The sequence below is a fragment of the Microcaecilia unicolor genome, chromosome 10 (genome assembly GCF_901765095.1).
Source record: "Microcaecilia unicolor chromosome 10, aMicUni1.1, whole genome shotgun sequence".
In the NCBI taxonomy this organism is placed as follows: Eukaryota; Metazoa; Chordata; class Amphibia; order Gymnophiona; family Siphonopidae; genus Microcaecilia; species Microcaecilia unicolor.
Window position 1 is genome coordinate 196,263,008 of NC_044040.1, and position 18,619 is coordinate 196,281,626.

Sequence of the window (18,619 nt, forward strand, 5' to 3'; positions counted from 1 at the left end):
CACGGGACCGAACCCTGTCGGACCCGGTACCTCGGGACCGAGGGGGATCGACCTCCTCCTCCTCCATGCCCTCCGGCACCGGTGACGTGCACCGGAAGAAGGACAAGAAGCGCCGTCACCGGGAGCCCTCGGTGCCTGAGGAGGTGTCGACGCCGAAGCGTCATCACAGAGAGGAGAGATCTCCGTCGGTGGTGGAGGTACCGACGCGTCGGGGTTCCGGCACCTCGGTGCCGTCTCCTGGCCCCCAGCAGCTTCTGGCACCGACACCCTTGCCGGCCCCACCGCCTTTCTCGGCAGCGGGCCTGGACGAGTGCCTCAGAGCCATCCTTCCGGGGCTCCTGGAAGGGCTGATGCGCCAGGCTGTGCCGGCGCCGGGGGTGCTTGCGCCCTCGGCGCCGATGACTGTGGCGCCGGCGAGCTCTAGCCCGGCGCCGGGGCAGTCGACACCGCCGCCGCTTGCGGTGCCGGTCTCGACAGCCACGCAGGTGGAGTCCCCGTCGACGTCGATGGAGGGAGCTCCGTCCCCGCCGGCGCGGGAGTCCACCGCTCGACGACACCGAGGCCTCGGTGCCTCGACGTCGAGCCGGGCCCGGTACCGGACTCAGCTACATGAGCTAATGTCCGATACCGAGGATGAGGACTCGTGGGGGGAAGAGGAGGACCCGAGATATTTCTCCTCAGAGGAGTCTACGGGCCTTCCCTCGGACCCCACGCCGTCACCGGAGAGGAAGCTCTCACCTCCTGAGAGTCTCTCCTTTGCCTCCTTTGTGCGGGATATGTCTATAAGCATTCCCTTTCCCGTGGTCTCTGTGGAAGAGCCGAGGGCCGAGATGCTCGAGGTCCTCGACTATCCATCACCACCTAGAGAGTCCTCCACGGTACCGCTGCACAATGTCCTGAAGGAGACGCTGCTCCGGAACTGGGTGCGACCATTAACTAATCCCACCATTCCCAAGAAAGCAGAGTCCCAGTACAGGATCCACTCTGACCCAGAGCTCATGCGGCCCCAGTTGCCCCATGACTCAGCGGTCGTGGATTCTGCTCTCAAGAGGGCACGGAGTTCGAGGGATACCGCCTCGGCGCCCCCGGGGCGGGAGTCTCGCACTCTGGACTCATTTGGGAGGAAGGCCTACCAGTCCTCCATGCTCGTGACCCGCATCCAATCGTACCTGCTCTATATGAGCATCCACATGCGGACCAATGTGCAACAGCTGGCGGACCTGGTCGATAAGCTCCCGCCGGAGCAGTCCAGGCCTTATCAGGAGGTGGTCAGGCAGCTGAAGGCGTGCAGAAAGTTCCTGTCCAGGGGGATTTTTGACACCTGTGACGTGGCATCTCGTGCTGCGGCCCAAGGTATAGTGATGCGCAGGCTCTCATGGCTGCGTGCCTCTGACCTGGACAACCGCACCCAGCAGAGACTGGCCGACGTCCCTTGCCGGGGGGATAACATTTTCGGTGAGAAGGTCGAGCAGATGGTGGACCAACTGCATCAGCGGGAAACCGCTCTCGACAAGCTCTCCCACCGGGCGCCTTCAGCACCCGCCCCCACGGGTGGGCGTTTTTCCCGGGCACGGCAGGCTGCACCCTATTCTTTTGCAAAGCGTAGGTACAACCAGCCGGCCCGAAGGCCTCGTCAGGCACAGGGACAGCCCCAGCGCGCTCGTTCTCGTCAACAGCGTGCGCCTAAGCAGCCCCCTGCGCCTCCACAGCAAAAGCCGGGGACGGGCTTTTGACTGGATCCACGGGAACATAGCCGCCCTACAAGTGTCCGTACCGGACGATCTGCCGGTCGGAGGGAGGTTAAAATTTTTTCACCAAAGGTGGCCTCTCATAACCTCCGACCAGTGGGTTCTCCAAATAGTGCGGTGCGGATACGCCCTGAATTTGGCCTCCCTGCCTCCAAATTGTCCTCCAGGAGCTCAGTCTTTCAGCTCCCATCACAAGCAGGTACTTGCAGAGGAACTCTCCGCCCTTCTCAGCGCCAATGCGGTCGAGCCCGTACCACCCGGGCAGGAAGGGCGGGGATTCTATTCCAGGTACTTCCTTGTGGAAAAGAAAACAGGGGGGATGCGTCCCATCCTAGACCTGAGAGGCCTGAACAAATTCCTGGTCAAAGAAAAGTTCAGGATGCTTTCCTTGGGCACCCTTCTGCCAATGATTCAGAAAAACGATTGGCTATGTTCCCTGGATTTAAAGGACGCATACACTCACATCCCGATACTGCCAGCTCACAGACAGTATCTCAGATTCCGCCTGGGCGCACGGCACTTTCAGTATTGTGTGCTGCCCTTTGGGCTCGCCTCTGCCCCACGAGTGTTTACAAAGTGCCTCGTGGTGGTAGCGGCCTACCTACGCAAGCTGGGAGTGCACGTGTTCCCATATCTCGACGATTGGCTGGTCAAGAACACCTCGGAGGCAGGAGCCCTCCGGTCCATGCAGTGCACTATTCAACTTCTGGAGCTGCTGGGGTTTGTGATAAATTACCCAAAGTCCCATCTCCAGCCAACTCAGTCTCTGGAATTCATAGGAGCGCTGCTGAATTCCCAGACGGCTCAGGCCTACCTTCCCGAAGCGAGGGCCACCAATCTCTTGGCCCTGGCTTCGCAGACCAGAGCGTCTCAGCAGATCACAGCTCGGCAGATGTTGAGACTTCTGGGTCATATGGCCTCCACAGTTCATGTGACTCCCATGGCTCGTCTTCACATGAGATCTGCTCAATGGACCCTAGCTTCCCAGTGGTTCCAAGCCACCGGGAATCTAGAAGATGTCATCCGCCTCTCCACCAGTTGTCGCACTTCACTGCTCTGGTGGACCATCCGGACCAATTTGACCCTGGGACGTCCATTCCAAGTTCCGCAGCCCACGAAAGTGCTGACGACGGATGCATCTCGCCTGGGGTGGGGAGCCCATGTCGATGGGCTCCACACTCAGGGTCTGTGGTCCCTCCAGGAAAAGGATCTGCAGATCAACCTCCTGGAGCTCCGAGCGATCTGGAACGCACTGAAGGCTTTCAGAGATCGGCTGTCCTGTCAAATTATCCAAATTCGGACAGACAATCAGGTTGCAATGTATTACGTCAACAAGCAGGGGGGCACCGGATCTCGCCCCCTGTGCCAGGAGGCCGTCGGGATGTGGCGTTGGGCGTGTCGGTTCGGCATGCTCCTCCAAGCCACATACCTGGCAGGCGTAAACAACAGTCTGGCCGACAGACTGAGCAGAGTCATGCAACCGCACGAGTGGTCGCTCCATGCCAGAGTGGTACGCAAGATCTTCCGAGCGTGGGGCACCCCCTCGGTGGACCTTTTCGCCTCTCAGACCAACCACAAGCTGCCTCTGTTCTGTTCCAGACTTCAGGCACACGGCAGGCTAGCGTCGGATGCCTTTCTCCTCCATTGGGGGACCGGCCTCCTGTATGCTTATCCTCCCATACCTTTGGTGGGGAAGACCTTACTGAAGCTCAAGCAAGACCGCGGCACCATGATTCTGATAGCGCCCTTTTGGCCCCGTCAGATCTGGTTCCCTCTTCTTCTGGAGTTGTCCTCCGAAGAACCGTGGAGATTGGAGTGTTTTCCGACTCTCATTTCGCAGAACGACGGAGCGTTGCTGCACCCCAACCTTCAGTCTCTGGCTCTCACGGCCTGGATGTTGAGGGCGTAGACTTCACTGCGTTGGGTCTGTCTGAGGGTGTCTCCCGGGTCTTGCTTGCCTCTAGGAAGGATTCCACTAAAAAGAGTTACTTTTTCAAGTGGAGGAGGTTTGTCGTGTGGTGTGAGAGCATGGCCCTAGAACCTCGTTCTTGCCCTGCACAGAACCTGCTTGAATACCTTCTGCACTTATCAGAGTCTGGCCTCAAGACCAACTCAGTAAGGAATCACCTTAGTGCGATTAGTGCTTACCATTATCGTGTGGAAGGTAAAGCCATCTCTGGAGAGCCTTTAGTCGTTCGATTCATGAGAGGCTTGCTTTTGTCAAAGCCCCCTATCAAGCCTCCTACTGTGTCATGGGATCTCAACGTCGTCCTCACCCAGCTGATGAAACCTCCTTTTGAGCCACTGAATACCTGCCATCTGAAGTACTTGACCTGGAAGGTCATTTTCCTGGTGGCAGTTACTTCCGCTCGTAGGGTCAGTGAGCTTCAAGCCCTAGTAGCTCATGCTCCATATACCAAATTTCATCACAACAGAGTAGTGCTCCGCACTCACCCAAAGTTCCTGCCGAAGGTGGTGTCGGAGTTCCATCTTAACCAGTCAATTGTCTTGCCAACATTCTTCCCCAGGCCGCATACCCGCCCTGCTGAACGTCAGTTGCACACATTGGACTGCAAGAGAGCATTGGCCTTCTACTTGGAGCGGACACAGCCCCACAGACAGTCCGCCCAATTGTTTATTTCTTTCGACCCTAACAGGCTAGGGGTCGCTGTCGGGAAACGCACCATCTCTAATTGGCTAGCAGATTGCATTTCCTTCACTTACGCCCAGGCTGGGCTGACTCTTGAGGGTCATGTCACGGCTCATAGTGTCAGAGCCATGGCAGCGTCGGTGGCCCACTTGAAGTCAGCCACTATTGAAGAGATCTGCAAGGCTGCGACGTGGTCATCTGTCCACACATTCACATCTCATTACTGCCTCCAGCAGGATACCCGACGCGACAGTCGGTTCGGGCAGTCGGTGCTGCAGAATCTGTTTGGGGTGTAAATCCAACTCCACCCTCCAGGACCCGAATTTATTCTGGTCAGGCTGCACTCTCAGTTAGTTGTTCTTCGTAGGTCAATTTCTGTTGTACCCTCGCCGTTGCGAGGTTCGATTGACCTGGGTTATTGTTTTGAGTGAGCCTGAGAGCTAGGGATACCCCAGTCGTGAGAACAAGCAGCCTGCTTGTCCTCGGAGAAAGGGTATGATACATACCTGTAGCAGTTGTTCTCCGAGGACAGCAGGCTGATTGTTCTCACCTTCCCTCCCTCCTCCCCTTTGGAGTTGTGTTTCATACTTTATTGCTTGTCATTCAACTGGCGGGAGCGGTCGCGCACGGGCGGGAAGACGGCCGCGCATGCGCGGTGGGCGTGCCCTGCGTGCCGACCGTCCCGCGAAGCTTTTTCCGGTTGGTGGGGGCTGCCGCGGACGTCAACCCAGTCGTGAGAACAATCAGCCTGCTGTCCTCGGAGAACAACTGCTACAGGTATGTATCATACCCTTTACAACAGAAAGAAACCTCTCTCTTGTGAAGCGCAATGTGGCTATAGCGCTATAGCGAAATTAATGCAAGTTACCCAGGCTGTCTTTAAGGCACTTACAACTTGAACTCTGTACGATCGCTATATCTACAATTTGACCCCTGAGGCAGGCGCCTTTTTGGCGCCGAAACACGGCCCGTGTCGGGTCTTTGGCTAATAAAGTACTCCTGTTGTCTCATTCTTGAAGGCCCAGTGTTGCTTTTTTCTTTTGGTTGAATGCTCCATCTTATACCAGCAACTGGTAGATCTGGGGTTTCTAGAAATCCGTTACTGGTACAGTACACAAGCCCAAAGAATGTTCATTTCAAATCTGTATTTTCTGTTACTTTTTTTTTTTTTTAGCTACTTGGACTTGGAATACCTTACAAGTTCAATTAAGAACTCAAACTTGTTATGGTCAATTCAGAAAATTCCTAAAAACATTTCTGTTTAGGAAGCTTTTATTGTGTTAATTGATCTATGATATTGTACGTTTGTAATTCTCCAAGCATTCACTGGACTTGGTTTCTGTAATCCACATAGAACTTGGTGGTTATTGCGGACTGTAAGAATAAACTGTATAAAGATAACCATTCCAAAGTTTAAAAAAACAAACAAACAAGTGACATTTAAACTACATGTATAGCGGTGCTGAATACACCTATTAATCAGCAGTGCCCAATATATATGTAATGTGGTAACCACTGCCACGGCTAGCCATTTAATTTGGGCCTGCTATTCAACAGGCCCAAACTAAACAAAGCTTCCATATCATCAAGCTGATCAATCCATAGACTGGTGGGTTGTGTCCATCTACCAGCAGGTGGAGATAGAGAGCAAACTTTTGCCTCCCTATATGTGGTCATGTGCTGCCGGAAACTCCTCAGTATGTTCTCTATCTCAGCAGGTGGTGGTCACACACAGCAGCAGCTCTGGCTAGGCCTCCAAGCCTAATTTTTAGGTTTTGTTGAGTGCCTGGGGTTGAGGGCTCTTTTGAGCAAGTGCAAACCTGGTGGTGCCAGGTCCCTCCTTTTCTCTCCCCTCCCGCTGGCTCCGTTAAAAAAAAAAATAATAAATAAATTTTTGAACGTCCTTAAAGGCGTTTATTTCGACGTTTATTTAAACGTTTATTGCAGCTACTCACTGGGACACCAGGTCGTTACAGCTCGGAGCGGACAGCAGGTAATTTTTACCTTTTTATAGCGGGCAGGGGGTTCCCCGATTTATCTCCACGTGGCATATGGCGTCGGAGGGCGAGGGCGTAAAGAGTCGCTCCCAGGATCACTTGGGCGCTTCTAGAGGGGATGCGGGGGTCTTAAAGCCTGATTTGCCCTTGTTGGGTGACAGTTTCGTGGCCGATGAATGTCCCGGTCCTTCCTCCGGCGTGGCGATTTTTCCCGCCATAAACGCCCATCCCCCGCTCCTCGCCTCCGCCATCTTGGCCGGCCACGCGGCTCGGACGGCTTCTTCTTGGGCCGCCCTTGAGGTTGGAGACATTAATGCCATGAACGCCCTTAATTTGGGCGACGGCACAAAAGCGGCTAAAGTTAAGCGCCGTTCTTCCCGCGCGGCTCCTTCGCGGAGTGTCGCGCCGGACGCCATTTTGGATGCGCAGCATGTCTCTCCCCCGCTCTTGCGAGCGCCGGTTGAGGGTGCGTCTAGGGCTGTTGCCCAGGCTGCGGAAGTACACAGTCTGGGGGGTTTCTCCCCCGAGTTTGTTTTGCTGCTGCATCAGGCCTTCCTTATGCAAAACGCTGCCCCTGCTCCCTCGTCTGGTAAAGAGGTTGAGGTTCCCAGAGGTAAACGCCCTCAGGTTGATTCCCAGGCCTTGGAGGACTTTGTCTCCTCCGATGTAGATGAGGGCAGCGTATCTGAGGTCTCCCAACGGTCCTTTGCGGATTCCTTGGAGGAGACGGATCCCCGCTCGGATGGAGCGGATGACCCCTCTGCAGCTCGGCTTTTTAGCTCAGAGGATTTGTACAACCTGTTGGTACAGGCCATGGACACTTTGAAGATTTCCTCTCCGGAGGACGTCTCTCCCTCAGCCCCTGTTGGCTCTGCCATTATGCTGGGGACGAAGCGCCCGCCTAGAACCTTCCACGTGCATGATGCCATGCACACCTTAATTGCGGCTCAATGGGATGTCCCGGAAGCGAGCCTTAAAGTGGCTAGGGCTATGTCCCGCCTCTATCCTTTGACTGAAAGTGAACGTGAGGCCTATCTGTGGCCTACCGTGGATTCTTTAATCACTGCGGTGACTAAGAAAACGGCGTTGCCGGTGGAAGGTGGCACGGCCCTAAAGGACGCCCAAGACGGAAGATTGAAGGCGGCCTTAAGGTCGTCCTTTGAGGCAGCTGCTTTAAGTTTGCAGGCTTCAATTTGCGGCTCCTATGTGGCCAGGGCGTGCCTGACTATGGTGCAGCGGGCTTTCCCCTCGGATCTTTCCTTGAGGGCTGATTGGCCGGCCCTGGAATCGGGCTTAGCCTATTTGGCAGACTTGCTGTATGATGTCTTGAGGGCCTCAGCGAAAGGCATGGCTCAGACAATCTCTGCGCGGCGGTGGCTTTGGCTGAAACATTGGTCTGCTGACCACGCCTCTAAATCCCGCCTGGCTAGATTGCCTTTTAAAGGCAAGCTGCTCTTTGGGGTCGAGCTGGACAAAATCGTGACCGATCTCGGCACGTCTAAGGGCAAGAAGTTACCAGAGGTCAGGGTTCGGGCTAGTACTCGCCCTGGTACCTCCAGAGGACGGTTTCAGGAAGCCCGTCGGTACCGCCCGGGCAGGTCGGGCTCCTCTGCCCCCTCTTCCTTCAAGAGGAACTTCTCCCCCAAGCAGCATTCCTTTCGCAGAGACCGCCGTCCCGGAGGTGCTCCCTCCGGTCCTCCCCCAGGGTCTCGTACCCAATGACGGGGCCTTGGTCCACGCCCCAGTGCAGATTGGAGGACGGCTGTCCTCGTTTATGGGCGAGTGGACCACAATAACTTCAGACGCTTGGGTGCTGGAAGTCATCAGAGACGGCTACAAGCTAGAGTTCTGCCGACCCTTAAAAGACGGGTTTGTACTCTCTCCCTGCAAGTCTCCGGTCAAAGCTGTGGTAGTGCAGCAGACCTTGAACAATCTGATCCGCCTGGGGGCGGTCGTTCCGGTGCCAGAAAATCAGCTTGGCAAGGGATGTTACTCCTTTTTCTTTGTGATACCAAAGAAAGGAGGTTCTATACGGCCTATCCTCGACCTCAAAGGGGTCAATTGGGCCTTGAAAGTTCGGCACTTTCGCATGGAGACCCTCCGCTCTGTTATAGCGGCAGTGAAGGCAGGAGAGTTCCTGGCATCCTTGGACATCAAGGAAGCGTACTTGCATATTCCCATCTGGCCTCCTCATCAACGCTTTCTGCGTTTTGCAGTACTGGGCCGACACTTCCAGTTCAGAGCCCTCCCGTTCGGGTTGGCTACTGCTCCGCGGACCTTCTCCAAAGTAATGGTGGTCATCGCGGCCTTCCTGAGGAAGGAAGGAGTTCAAGTCCATCCTTATCTGGACGACTGGTTGATCCAAGCCCCCTCTTATGCAGAGTGCGGCAAAGCTGTGAACCGGGTGGTTGCTCTTTTGAGCTCCCTGGGGTGGATCATCAACTGGGAGTAAAGCCAGCTGCGCCCGACTCAGTCCCTGGAGTATCTGGGAGTTCGATTCGACACCCAAGTGGGCAGAGTGTTCCTGCCAGACAATCGGATTGTCAAGTTTCAGGCTCAGGTGGACTAGTTCCTAGTAGCCTCTCCTATTCGGGCTTGGGACTACGTGCAGCTGTTGGGCTCTATGACGGCCACGATGGAAGTAGTGCCCTGGGCCAGGGCTCATATGAGACCACTACAACAATCTCTGCTGCTGCGCTGGACTCCGATGTCGGAGGATTATGCTGTGCGCCTTCCCTTGGACCCAGCAGTGCGCAAGGCGCTGAGCTGGTGGACGCAGACAGACAAGTTGTCTGCAGGAATGCCTCTGGTGACCCCGGAGTGGATTGTCGTCACGACAGACGCCTCTTTGATGGGCTGGGGAGCCCACTGCTTGGGAAGGACAGCGCAGGGGCTCTGGTCTCCTGCAGAGGCAAGTGGTCTATCAACCTCCTGGAACTCAGAGCCATTCGGTTGGTGTTGTTGGAGTTCATCCCGGTACTGGTGTTGAAGCCTGTACGGGTCCTGTCGGACAATGCCACGGCTGTGGCCTATGTCAACCGCCAGGGAGGTACCAAGAGCGCCCCTCTAGCCAAGGAGGCCATGAATCTATGCCAGTGGGCGGAAGCGAACCTGGAACAGCTGTCAGCGGCCCACATTGCCGGAGTCATGAATGTCAAGGCGGACTTTCTCAGTAGCCATACCTTGGAGCCCGGAGAGTGGCAGCTATCTGCTCAGGCGTTCTTGGGCATCACGAAGCGCTGGGGCCAGCCGAGCCTAGATCTGATGGCATCATCGGCCAATTGTCAAGTGCCGCGCTTTTTCAGCAGAGGACGGGACCCTCGATCCCTGGGAGTAGATGCTCTTCTCCAACAGTGGCCGACACAAGAGCTTCTCTATGTGTTCCCGCCCTGGCCTATGTTGGGCAGGGTGCTAGACCGGGTGGCAAAGCATCCCGGCAGGGTAATCCTGGTGGGTCCGGATTGGCCCAGACGTCCCTGGTATGCGGACTTGATCAGGCTCTCAGTCGGCGATCCTCTGCGGCTGCCAGTGGAGCAGGGCCTGTTTCATCAGGGTCCCGTGGTGATGGAGGATCCCTCCCCCTTTGGTCTTACGGCCTGGCTATTGAGCGGCAGCGTCTGAGAAAGAAGGGCTTCTCAGACAAGGTCATCGCCACTATGCTGAGAGCGAGGAAGCGCTCTACTTCTACTGCTTACGCCAGGGTTTGGCGTATCTTTGCAGCGTGGTGTGAAGCAGGCTCACTTTCTCCCTTCACTGCTCCAATTTCTTCAGTGTTGGCGTTCCTGCAAGAAGGTCTGGACAAAGGCCTGTCGCTCAGTTCCCTGAAAGTTCAGGTAGCGGCTCTGGCTTGCTTCAGGGGCCGCCTGAAGGGTGCTTCCCTGGCTTCGCAGCCAGATGTGGTGCGCTTTCTCAAGGGAGTTAATCACCTGCGCCCTCCTCTGCACTCAGTGGTGCCTGCGTGGAATCTCAACCTGGTGCTAAGAGCATTGCAGAAGCCGCCTTTTGAACCCTTGTCGAGGGCATCTCTGAAAGACCTGACGTTGAAAGCAGTCTTTTTGGTGGCTATCACTTCAGCCAGAAGAGTTTCCGAGCTCCAGGCACTCTCATGTCGAGAGCTTTTTCTGCAGTTCACTGAGGCAGGAGTGACTATTCGCACAGTGCCTTCCTTCCTGCCCAAGATTGTTTTTCGCTTCCATGTGATTCAGCAGCTCTGTCTCCCTTCCTTTCGTAGGGAGGTCTACCCAGAGGAATACTCTGCTCTCAATTTCTGGATGTGAGACGAGTCATCATCAGATACTTGGAAGTGACCAATGATTTCCGGAAATCGGATCATCTGTTTGTCCTGTTTACAGGTCCTCGTAAGGGTCTGCAGGCTTCTAAGCCTACAGTGGCAAGATGGGCAAGGAAGCCATTGCAGCGGCTTAGGTGGCCGCGGGGAAGGCCCATACCTTTGCCAGGCATTACCGCTTGACTGTGGCTGCTCGGGCGGAGGCCCGGTTTGGAGCTTCAGTGTTGCGGTCAGGGATTTCTATGTCCCGCCCTGGGTGAGTACTGCTTCGGTACATCCCACCAGTCTATGGATTGATCAGCTTGATGATATGGAAGGTAAAATTATGTATAATCATACCTGATAATTTTCTTTCCATTAATCATAGCTGATCAATCCATAGCCCCTCCCAGATATCTGTACTGTTTATATTCTGGTTGAATTTTAGGTTCAAGTTTAGCCTTCAGTTACTTCAGGAGGACTTCGTGTTCAAGTTCTTCTTTCACTTGGATTCTTCAAGAGTTGAGACGAGTTTGTGTTACAGTGAGCTGCTGCATTCCTCTCCCCTCCGTTTTACGGGGCTGGATTGAGATTTAAATTCTGCCGGCACTCCCTCCCGCTTCGTGCGGCTGTAGGGCAGCTTTGTACCCCTCCCGCTTCGGCGGTGTTAGGGTCAGTCAGCTCCTCCCGCGGTTGCGGTTGCAGGATAAGCCAGATCCCCCCGCATCGGCGGGTGTGGTGTCCCTCCCCCGCTCCGCGGGGATGAGCTGGACGGATTCCCCTCCCCCACTTGTGTGGGGATGAGCTGGGTTAATTCCCCTCCCCCGTTTCGGCGGTGGTGAGCTGGGCAGAGTGTCCCTTCGTGGGTGTAATTCTCTAAGTGCTGAGTCCTGCGGATGGAGCTTTGATATCGACATACTGAGGAGTTTCCGGCAGCACATGACCACATATAGGGAGGCAAAAGTTTGCTCTCTATCTCCACCTGCTGGTAGATGGACACAACCCACCAGTCTATGGATTGATCAGCTATGATTAATGGAAAGAAAATTATCAGGTATGATACATAATTTTACCTTACCTGGATAGGGGCCTAAAATAGCCACTCTGCCCTTGCTCTAATCTTCCACTATACAGATAGTCCTGGGCTAAAAATTAACATTTAACCACCTCGGCACTATCTGTACAGCTTTCTAATATCTAGGCAGAGGGAAGGTGCTATAACAAAAATTTCAATAAACATAAACAAAGTTATACGTTCACTGGCTACAGGCAAATGTACAACTTTCTTTGAAAATTAACCCCGTTTCCCCCAGATTCTATATAGTGCACTTAGATTTAGGTGCCAAAATCAGTGTGGAATCTAGAACACCCAGTTCGTTTTTTCTAGCAAAAAAGGTGCTGGTAGTCAAATGCTAGGCCATCCTTCAAGGGTGAGGTAATCACTGAGGGATCCACTTCACAATAGCCAGGCCCCCTGCAACCAGTCACAGAATCTATGACAAGGCAGAATTGGTATGTAGAGCCTGAGCTCTTTCATTAAAACTTGGGGACCATGGGTCGATTTTAGCAGACAATGGAAAAGGTGCTGGTACTCAAATGCGAGGCCACCCTTCAGGGGTGGGGTGATCACTGAGGCCCCCTGCAACCAGTCACAGAATCTATGACAAGGCAGAATTGGTGTGTAGAGCCTGAGCTCTTTCATTAAAACTTGGGGCCCATGGGTCAATTTTAGCAGACAGTGGAAAAGGTGCCGGTACTCAGTACTCCCAAGTACCCCCTCAAAAAAAGCCCTGAGAACACCACACGTTGGCTTAACAAGCTAATGAGCACTGATAACAGCACTTAACAAGCAGTAATTTATTTATTTATTTATTTATGTTAATTTATATACCGTATCTTATTGCAACTGCAAAACAGAGCACTAATCGGCACTGATTGGAATTTAGGTGCACAACTCGCTAAGGGGTCTTTTTACAAAGGCACGCTAAAAAATGGCTTGCGGTAGTGTAGGCGTGGGTTTCAGATGCGCGCCAATCCAGTTTTTTAGCACGCCTGTAAAAAAGGCCTTTTTTTGCCAAAAATGGACGTACGGCAAAATCAAAATTGCCGCGGGTCCATTTTGGGTCTGAGACCTTACCGCCAGCTATTGACCTAGCGGTAAAGAATCCGAGCGGTAATGACCTACACGCGCCAGAAAATACAAAATATTTTTCGGTCGCGCGCCAAAATTGAAATTACCACAAGGGCCATGCGGTAACCGGGCGGTAACTCCAATTTGGCACGCATTTGGCGTGCATAAACACCTATGCGGCTTAGTAAAAGGGCCCCTAAGTGTATTCTGTAATGACGTGCGCCAAACTTCTAATGCACGGAGGCAAAAAGGGGCATGGTTACGGGCAGAGAAATGGGCATTCCAAAATATAGGCACATAGTTATAGAATATGGCCCATTGCGTCTAAATCTACGCGCTGAGATTTACACCGGGTTTTTCTTTGGCATAAATGGATGCGCGCAGATACTGACACTGAAATATCAACTAATCGTATTCTATAATCGGCGCCTAAATGTAGGTGCCAATTATAGAATACGCCAGTGGCGTTCCATGGTTCACTTCCACCCGGGGCGGATCGCTGCTACATGCACCCCCCCCCCCCGGCGTGACCCCCCCCCAACCCAGGTGACACGGCACCCCCCCCAAGTCCCAGTCCCCACCTGTCTTACGAGCTCCGTCCACCCGGCGCCTCTGCGCTGCTGTAAAAGAAGAAAATCGCCTCGTCGGCCCTTCCCTTACTCTCTCTGTCCCGCCCTCGAGGAAATAGGACGTTACATCAGAGGGCGGGACAGAGAGAGTAAGGGAAGGGCCGACGAGGTGATTTTCTTCTTTTACAGCAGCGCAGACACGAGGCATCGCACTACATAGCTGCTGGGTGGATGGAGCTGGACTCGCCAGCAGAGCACCCCCCCACCCGTTGACACCCAGGGCAGACCACCCCCACCACCCCCCCTTGGTACGCCACTGGAATACGCTTAGTTGGCACTGATTTCAGCACCAAATTTTTAGGTGCCATATATAGAATCTCCTCCTTTTTGTTTGGCACTAAAAAACTTTGCTGATTTTCTATCCGAGTGCTGTAGTTGCTGCTAAGTTTTGCCATCTGCTCTTACCTGGTGAGGTATCATCTGCTGCAGGAAGCTCCTCCCCATTCTCTGTAAGAAGAGGTGGGGGAGATAAGGTGGGTGGGGTTGGGGTCCTCATTACATGGGAACAGTCTTCGGTCATCTCAGGCATCGCCTCCTCACACATATTCTCCACTTGGTAAACCTGCATAAAACATCCAGAGACAGCTAGCCTTAGCTTAAATGTTACGCTGTAGTCCCTTGAATCCATTCAATACAACCCCAAGTGCATCCTATCCTTGAGGCAAAAGATAACAGAGATTTTGGGAAGTACAGTTTTCAGAGCTATCAAACATATAAATGGCAAGAGGCGTACTCACTCGCAAATGCGCAGTAGAGACCCTCTCTGTCCCGCCCCCGCGTCAATACGTGATGACGGGGCCATGACAGAGAGGGAACCTGCGCACCTGCAAGTGAAGGAACCGCCGTCGCCACCGCTCCTCCCCCCCCCCAGGGTTGCCGCTACCGCTCCCCCCACCCACCCGGAGTCGCTGCCACCCGGGCCGGGTACCTGGCTTCACTATTCAAACCGCCGGAACGCAGCACACAGCTCATCTGAGCTGCCGTCGGCCTTCCTTCTTACCTGCCTGTGTCCCGCCCTCGCTGACGTTACGTCACACGAGGGCGGAACACACGCAGAGAAGAAGGAAGGCCGACGGCAGCTCAGATGAGCTGTGTGCTGCGTTCCGGTGGTTTGAATAGTGAAGCCAGGTACCCGGCCCGGGTGGAGGGGTGGCGGAGGGGACTCCGGGGGGGGGGGGGGGGCGGCCGCGGCGACCTATCCGGTGGGGGGCCTTTCAACTCCCCCCCATTCCTTTACTAGCCCGTTTTTACGGGCTTAACGGCTAGTCTAATATAAAAAAACCAGTTTACAAGCTGGTCCAGTGAAATCCACCAGTTAGGCTGGCTTTTAAGCAATTATCTGTTGCCTTGGTACTATGAGACCCTTTGGTTAAACTGTAAAATCCTTCCTTTTGAATCTCAACACTGACATCAAATTAGTTACATATATTATCACACTTTCATATAGAATGTTTGGAGACTGATCCATTCAAGGCGCTGTGAGAAGGACAGGGGGTGAGAAAACTGGAGTTGTGAGTACGTTTTGGGAAGGTTCTAACCCTAACCATAAACTCATTCATTCCATATTCTCAATTTTGCTGAACTAGCACTCAAGACAATTTACATGTAGATATTGGAAGGGGTGTGTGGCATATTAAGCAAAAACATTATTAACCTACAATCTACATGTTTTGGAAAAGTTTTCACTCTGTGATAATGTCTTAAAGAAGGTATATAACAGCCAACCATTTTTATTACCTGAATAGTACTTCAATGTGGTTTATAATTTTACATACATAAAAACTACAAAAAAATAAAAATACAAACATTCCAATAATATAAGCATCAATATAAATAATCCCAACTCACGGCATACTCCAATACAACACTTAACTCATTAACATGTCCACCACTTGCCTCACACCTGCCTCCTCTCTCCTATTAAAGGCTCCCATACCACCTGAAACACAATCTTTAGGATAAAGCCAAGTTTTTACACCTTTCTAGAACGCATTTTACAAGTATAAAGTATGGGGGGGGGAAAGTACTAATGCTGTAGACAACATATGTGCTTCTACCAATATATTGGAGATGGAGGGAGTGACAGAACATTGGGGTTTTTAAGCCTGTAAAACTGCCTTAATTATTTCCTGACGTGTATTTCTTCTAGTAGCCAGCAGGTGGTGCATGCTTTATGTTAAAACTGGTATAGAAAAGTGAATGCTCCCTCTTTAGTTTCACTCAGGGGGTCTTTTACTAAAGATTAGCTTGAGTTATCTGCAGCAGGGCCCATAAGAATAAAGTGAGGAAGTGATCTATAGTAATGTGAGCAGTATACTTTTAAAACTTGTTATGGGCTCTGATTGGCCCAGGAGCTCATTTTCATTTGGATTTTAGTAGCTTTTTCCCCAGGCTTAGCCAGGGAGATCTCTTTGCTGAGGTCCTGTAATCAGTTATATATGATAATCTGTGAGCAGCATATTTCCTGATCTCCCCAGGTAATTTTTAGAAAGTAAACAAATGTTTAGATAGTTTTATAATTGATTCATATTTCAGTTACCTGTTATTGTTTGCTGATTGCACTTTCTCTGTTCATTGTTCAATATTTTGAAGACAATCAATAATTTTAGTTTGTTGCCTCTGCCTGTCTGGACTGATAAAGAATCCTGGTGGTTTGTGTGCTGGGTCTGTTAGCGCTTTCTTGGAACTGTGGGACCACGGGGAGTGTGGCCCCAGTAACCTAGAAATCACTGTGGATAATTTGAGAGTGGGAGACTCGCCCAGAGGTGGTTGCGACCCAGTCGGTGGGAGAAGGGTGCAAGTGTAGAGCACAAGCAGCAGGTGCAGGCAGACTTGAGCTGTGCGGGGGGTAGACCCAGACGGGTGGCTAGGCATTTCGTGAAAGAGGGTAAATACCGGTTTATCTGCAGATCCCTTTCACAATTTCCACCTTTAGGATGTGTTGATCTTAAGGTGGCCAAATAGATAGAAAAGGTGATGGTGAAAGCTAGAAGGATGCTTGGGTGCATAGGGAGAGGAATGGCCAGTAGGAAAACGGAGGTGTTGATGCCCCTCTATAAGACTCTGATGAGACCTCATTTAGAATATTGTGTACAATTCTGGAGACCACAACTTCAAAAGGATATGAACAGGATGAAGTCGGTCCACAGGGAGGTTACTAAAATGGTCAGTGGTCATCATAAAGCATATAGGGACAGACGTAAAGATCTCAATATGTATACTTTGGAAGAAAGACAGGAGAGGGAAGATATGATAGTAACATAGTAGATGACGGCAGAAAAAGACCTGCACGGTCCATCCAGTCTGCCCAAGAAATGTGCCACTTTTTTGTGTATACCTTACCTTGATTTGTACCTGTCTTTTTCAGGGCACAGACCGTACAAGTCTGCCCAGCACTATCCCCGCCTCCCACCATCGGCTCTGGCACAGACCGTATAAGTCTGCCCAGCACTATCCCCGCCTCCCAACCACCAGCCCCGCCTCCCACTACCGGCTCTGTTATCCAATCTCGGCTAAGCTCCTGAGGATCCATTTCTTCTGAACAGGATTCCTTTATGTTTATCCCACGCATTTTTGAATTCCGTTACCGTTTTCATCTCCACCACCTCCCACGGGAGGGCATTCCAAGCATCCACCACTCTCTCCGTGAAAAAATACTTCCTGACATTTTTCTTGAGTCTGCCCCCCTTCAATCTCATTTCATGTCCTCTCGTTCTACCGCCTTCATATCTCTGGAAAAGGTTCGTTTGCAGATTAATACCTTTCAAATATTTGAACGTCTGTATCATATCACCCCTGTTTCTCCTTTCCTCCAGGATATATATGTTCAGGTCAGCAAATCTCTCCTCGTACGTCTTGTAATGCAAATCCCATACTATTCTCGTAGCTTTTCTTTGCACCGCTTCGATTCTTTTTACATCCTTAGCAAGATACAGCCTCCAAAACTGAACACAATACTCCAGATGGGGCCTCGCCAACGACTTATACAGGGGCATCAACACTCCCTTTCTTCTGCTGGTCACACCTCTCTCTATACAGCCCAACAACCTTCTAGATACAGCCACCACCTTGTCACACTGTTTCGTCGCCTTCAAATCCTCAGATACTATCACCCCAAGATCTCTCTCCCCATCCGTACCTATCAGACTACCTATAGAGACACAGGAAGCGAATCTCTTTCAACTGAAGGGAAGCTCTGGAACGAGGGGGCATAGGATGAAAGTGAAAGGGGAATAGACTCAGAAGTAACCTGAGGAAATACTTCTTCATGGAAACGGTGGTGAATTCGTGGAATGGACTCCTTGTGGAGGTGGTGGAGAAGAACTGTATTCTGAATTCAAGAAAGCTTGGGACAAGCACATAGGATCTCTAAGGGAGTGAAAGGGAGAATAGATGGCATGCATGAACAGACTGGAAAGGCCATATGGTCTTTATCTGCCTACATTTTTTTTAATGTTTCTATGTTTAGAAGCAAAGAGTGCTCTTAGGAACAGTGAAAGACTGCCAAAGTTGAGGATAATTGAGACACAAGTTGAACAGGACTGATATTACATCAAAATGCCAAAAAGGTGTTAGATTTGTTCAGTGTTGCAATGGAGTAACATTTTCTGAAAGCATTGTTAAGTGCAAAATGCTATTGTGTCTGTTTGTCATATGATAGCACACATGACCTTTAGCTTCATTTAGAATACGAATTTTAATCTCAAATCATCAATCAACTATTTTTATACATAGCATAAAAATTAAGGGACCCTTTTACAAAGCTGCGTAAGGGTGCATGCATCCAGCGTGCACCAAATCGGCATTACTGCCCAGCTACCGTATACCCCAGGCAGTAATTCTGAATTTGGTGTGCGCCGAAAACATGCGGTAGAAAATATTTTCTATTTTCTACCGTGTGGCACTTACCCAGTGATCACGCACTGCATGCCTGCCACCCAGGTGGCACATGAGACCTTACCGCTAAGTCAACGGATGGTGATAAGGTCTCAGGCTGAAAATGGCTGCGCGCTGGTTTTTATTTTGCCGCACGTCCATTTTTCGGCCCCTTAAAAAAGGGCCCTTTTTCCAGGACGTGGTAAAAACTGGCCCAGCACGCACCCAAAAGTTATGCTCGCACTACCGTAGGCCACTTTTTGTTGCAGCTTAATAAAAGGGCCCCTAAGTTCTTCAGGTGACTAATGAAGGAAAAGAGGTG

General features: G+C 51.9%; 1 protein-coding gene across 1 annotated transcript in view; it reads right to left on the reverse strand.

Moving 5' to 3' along the window:
- The window catches only part of PHC3 (polyhomeotic homolog 3), a 110,780-nt gene that overhangs the window by 30,980 nt on the left and 61,181 nt on the right, over positions 1–18,619 (reverse strand). Inside the window, exon 9 of the mRNA XM_030216780.1 lies at positions 13,828–13,984. Within this exon, the coding sequence (XP_030072640.1) occupies positions 13,828–13,984 (157 nt within the window). The remainder of the gene's footprint in view (positions 1–13,827; positions 13,985–18,619) is intronic.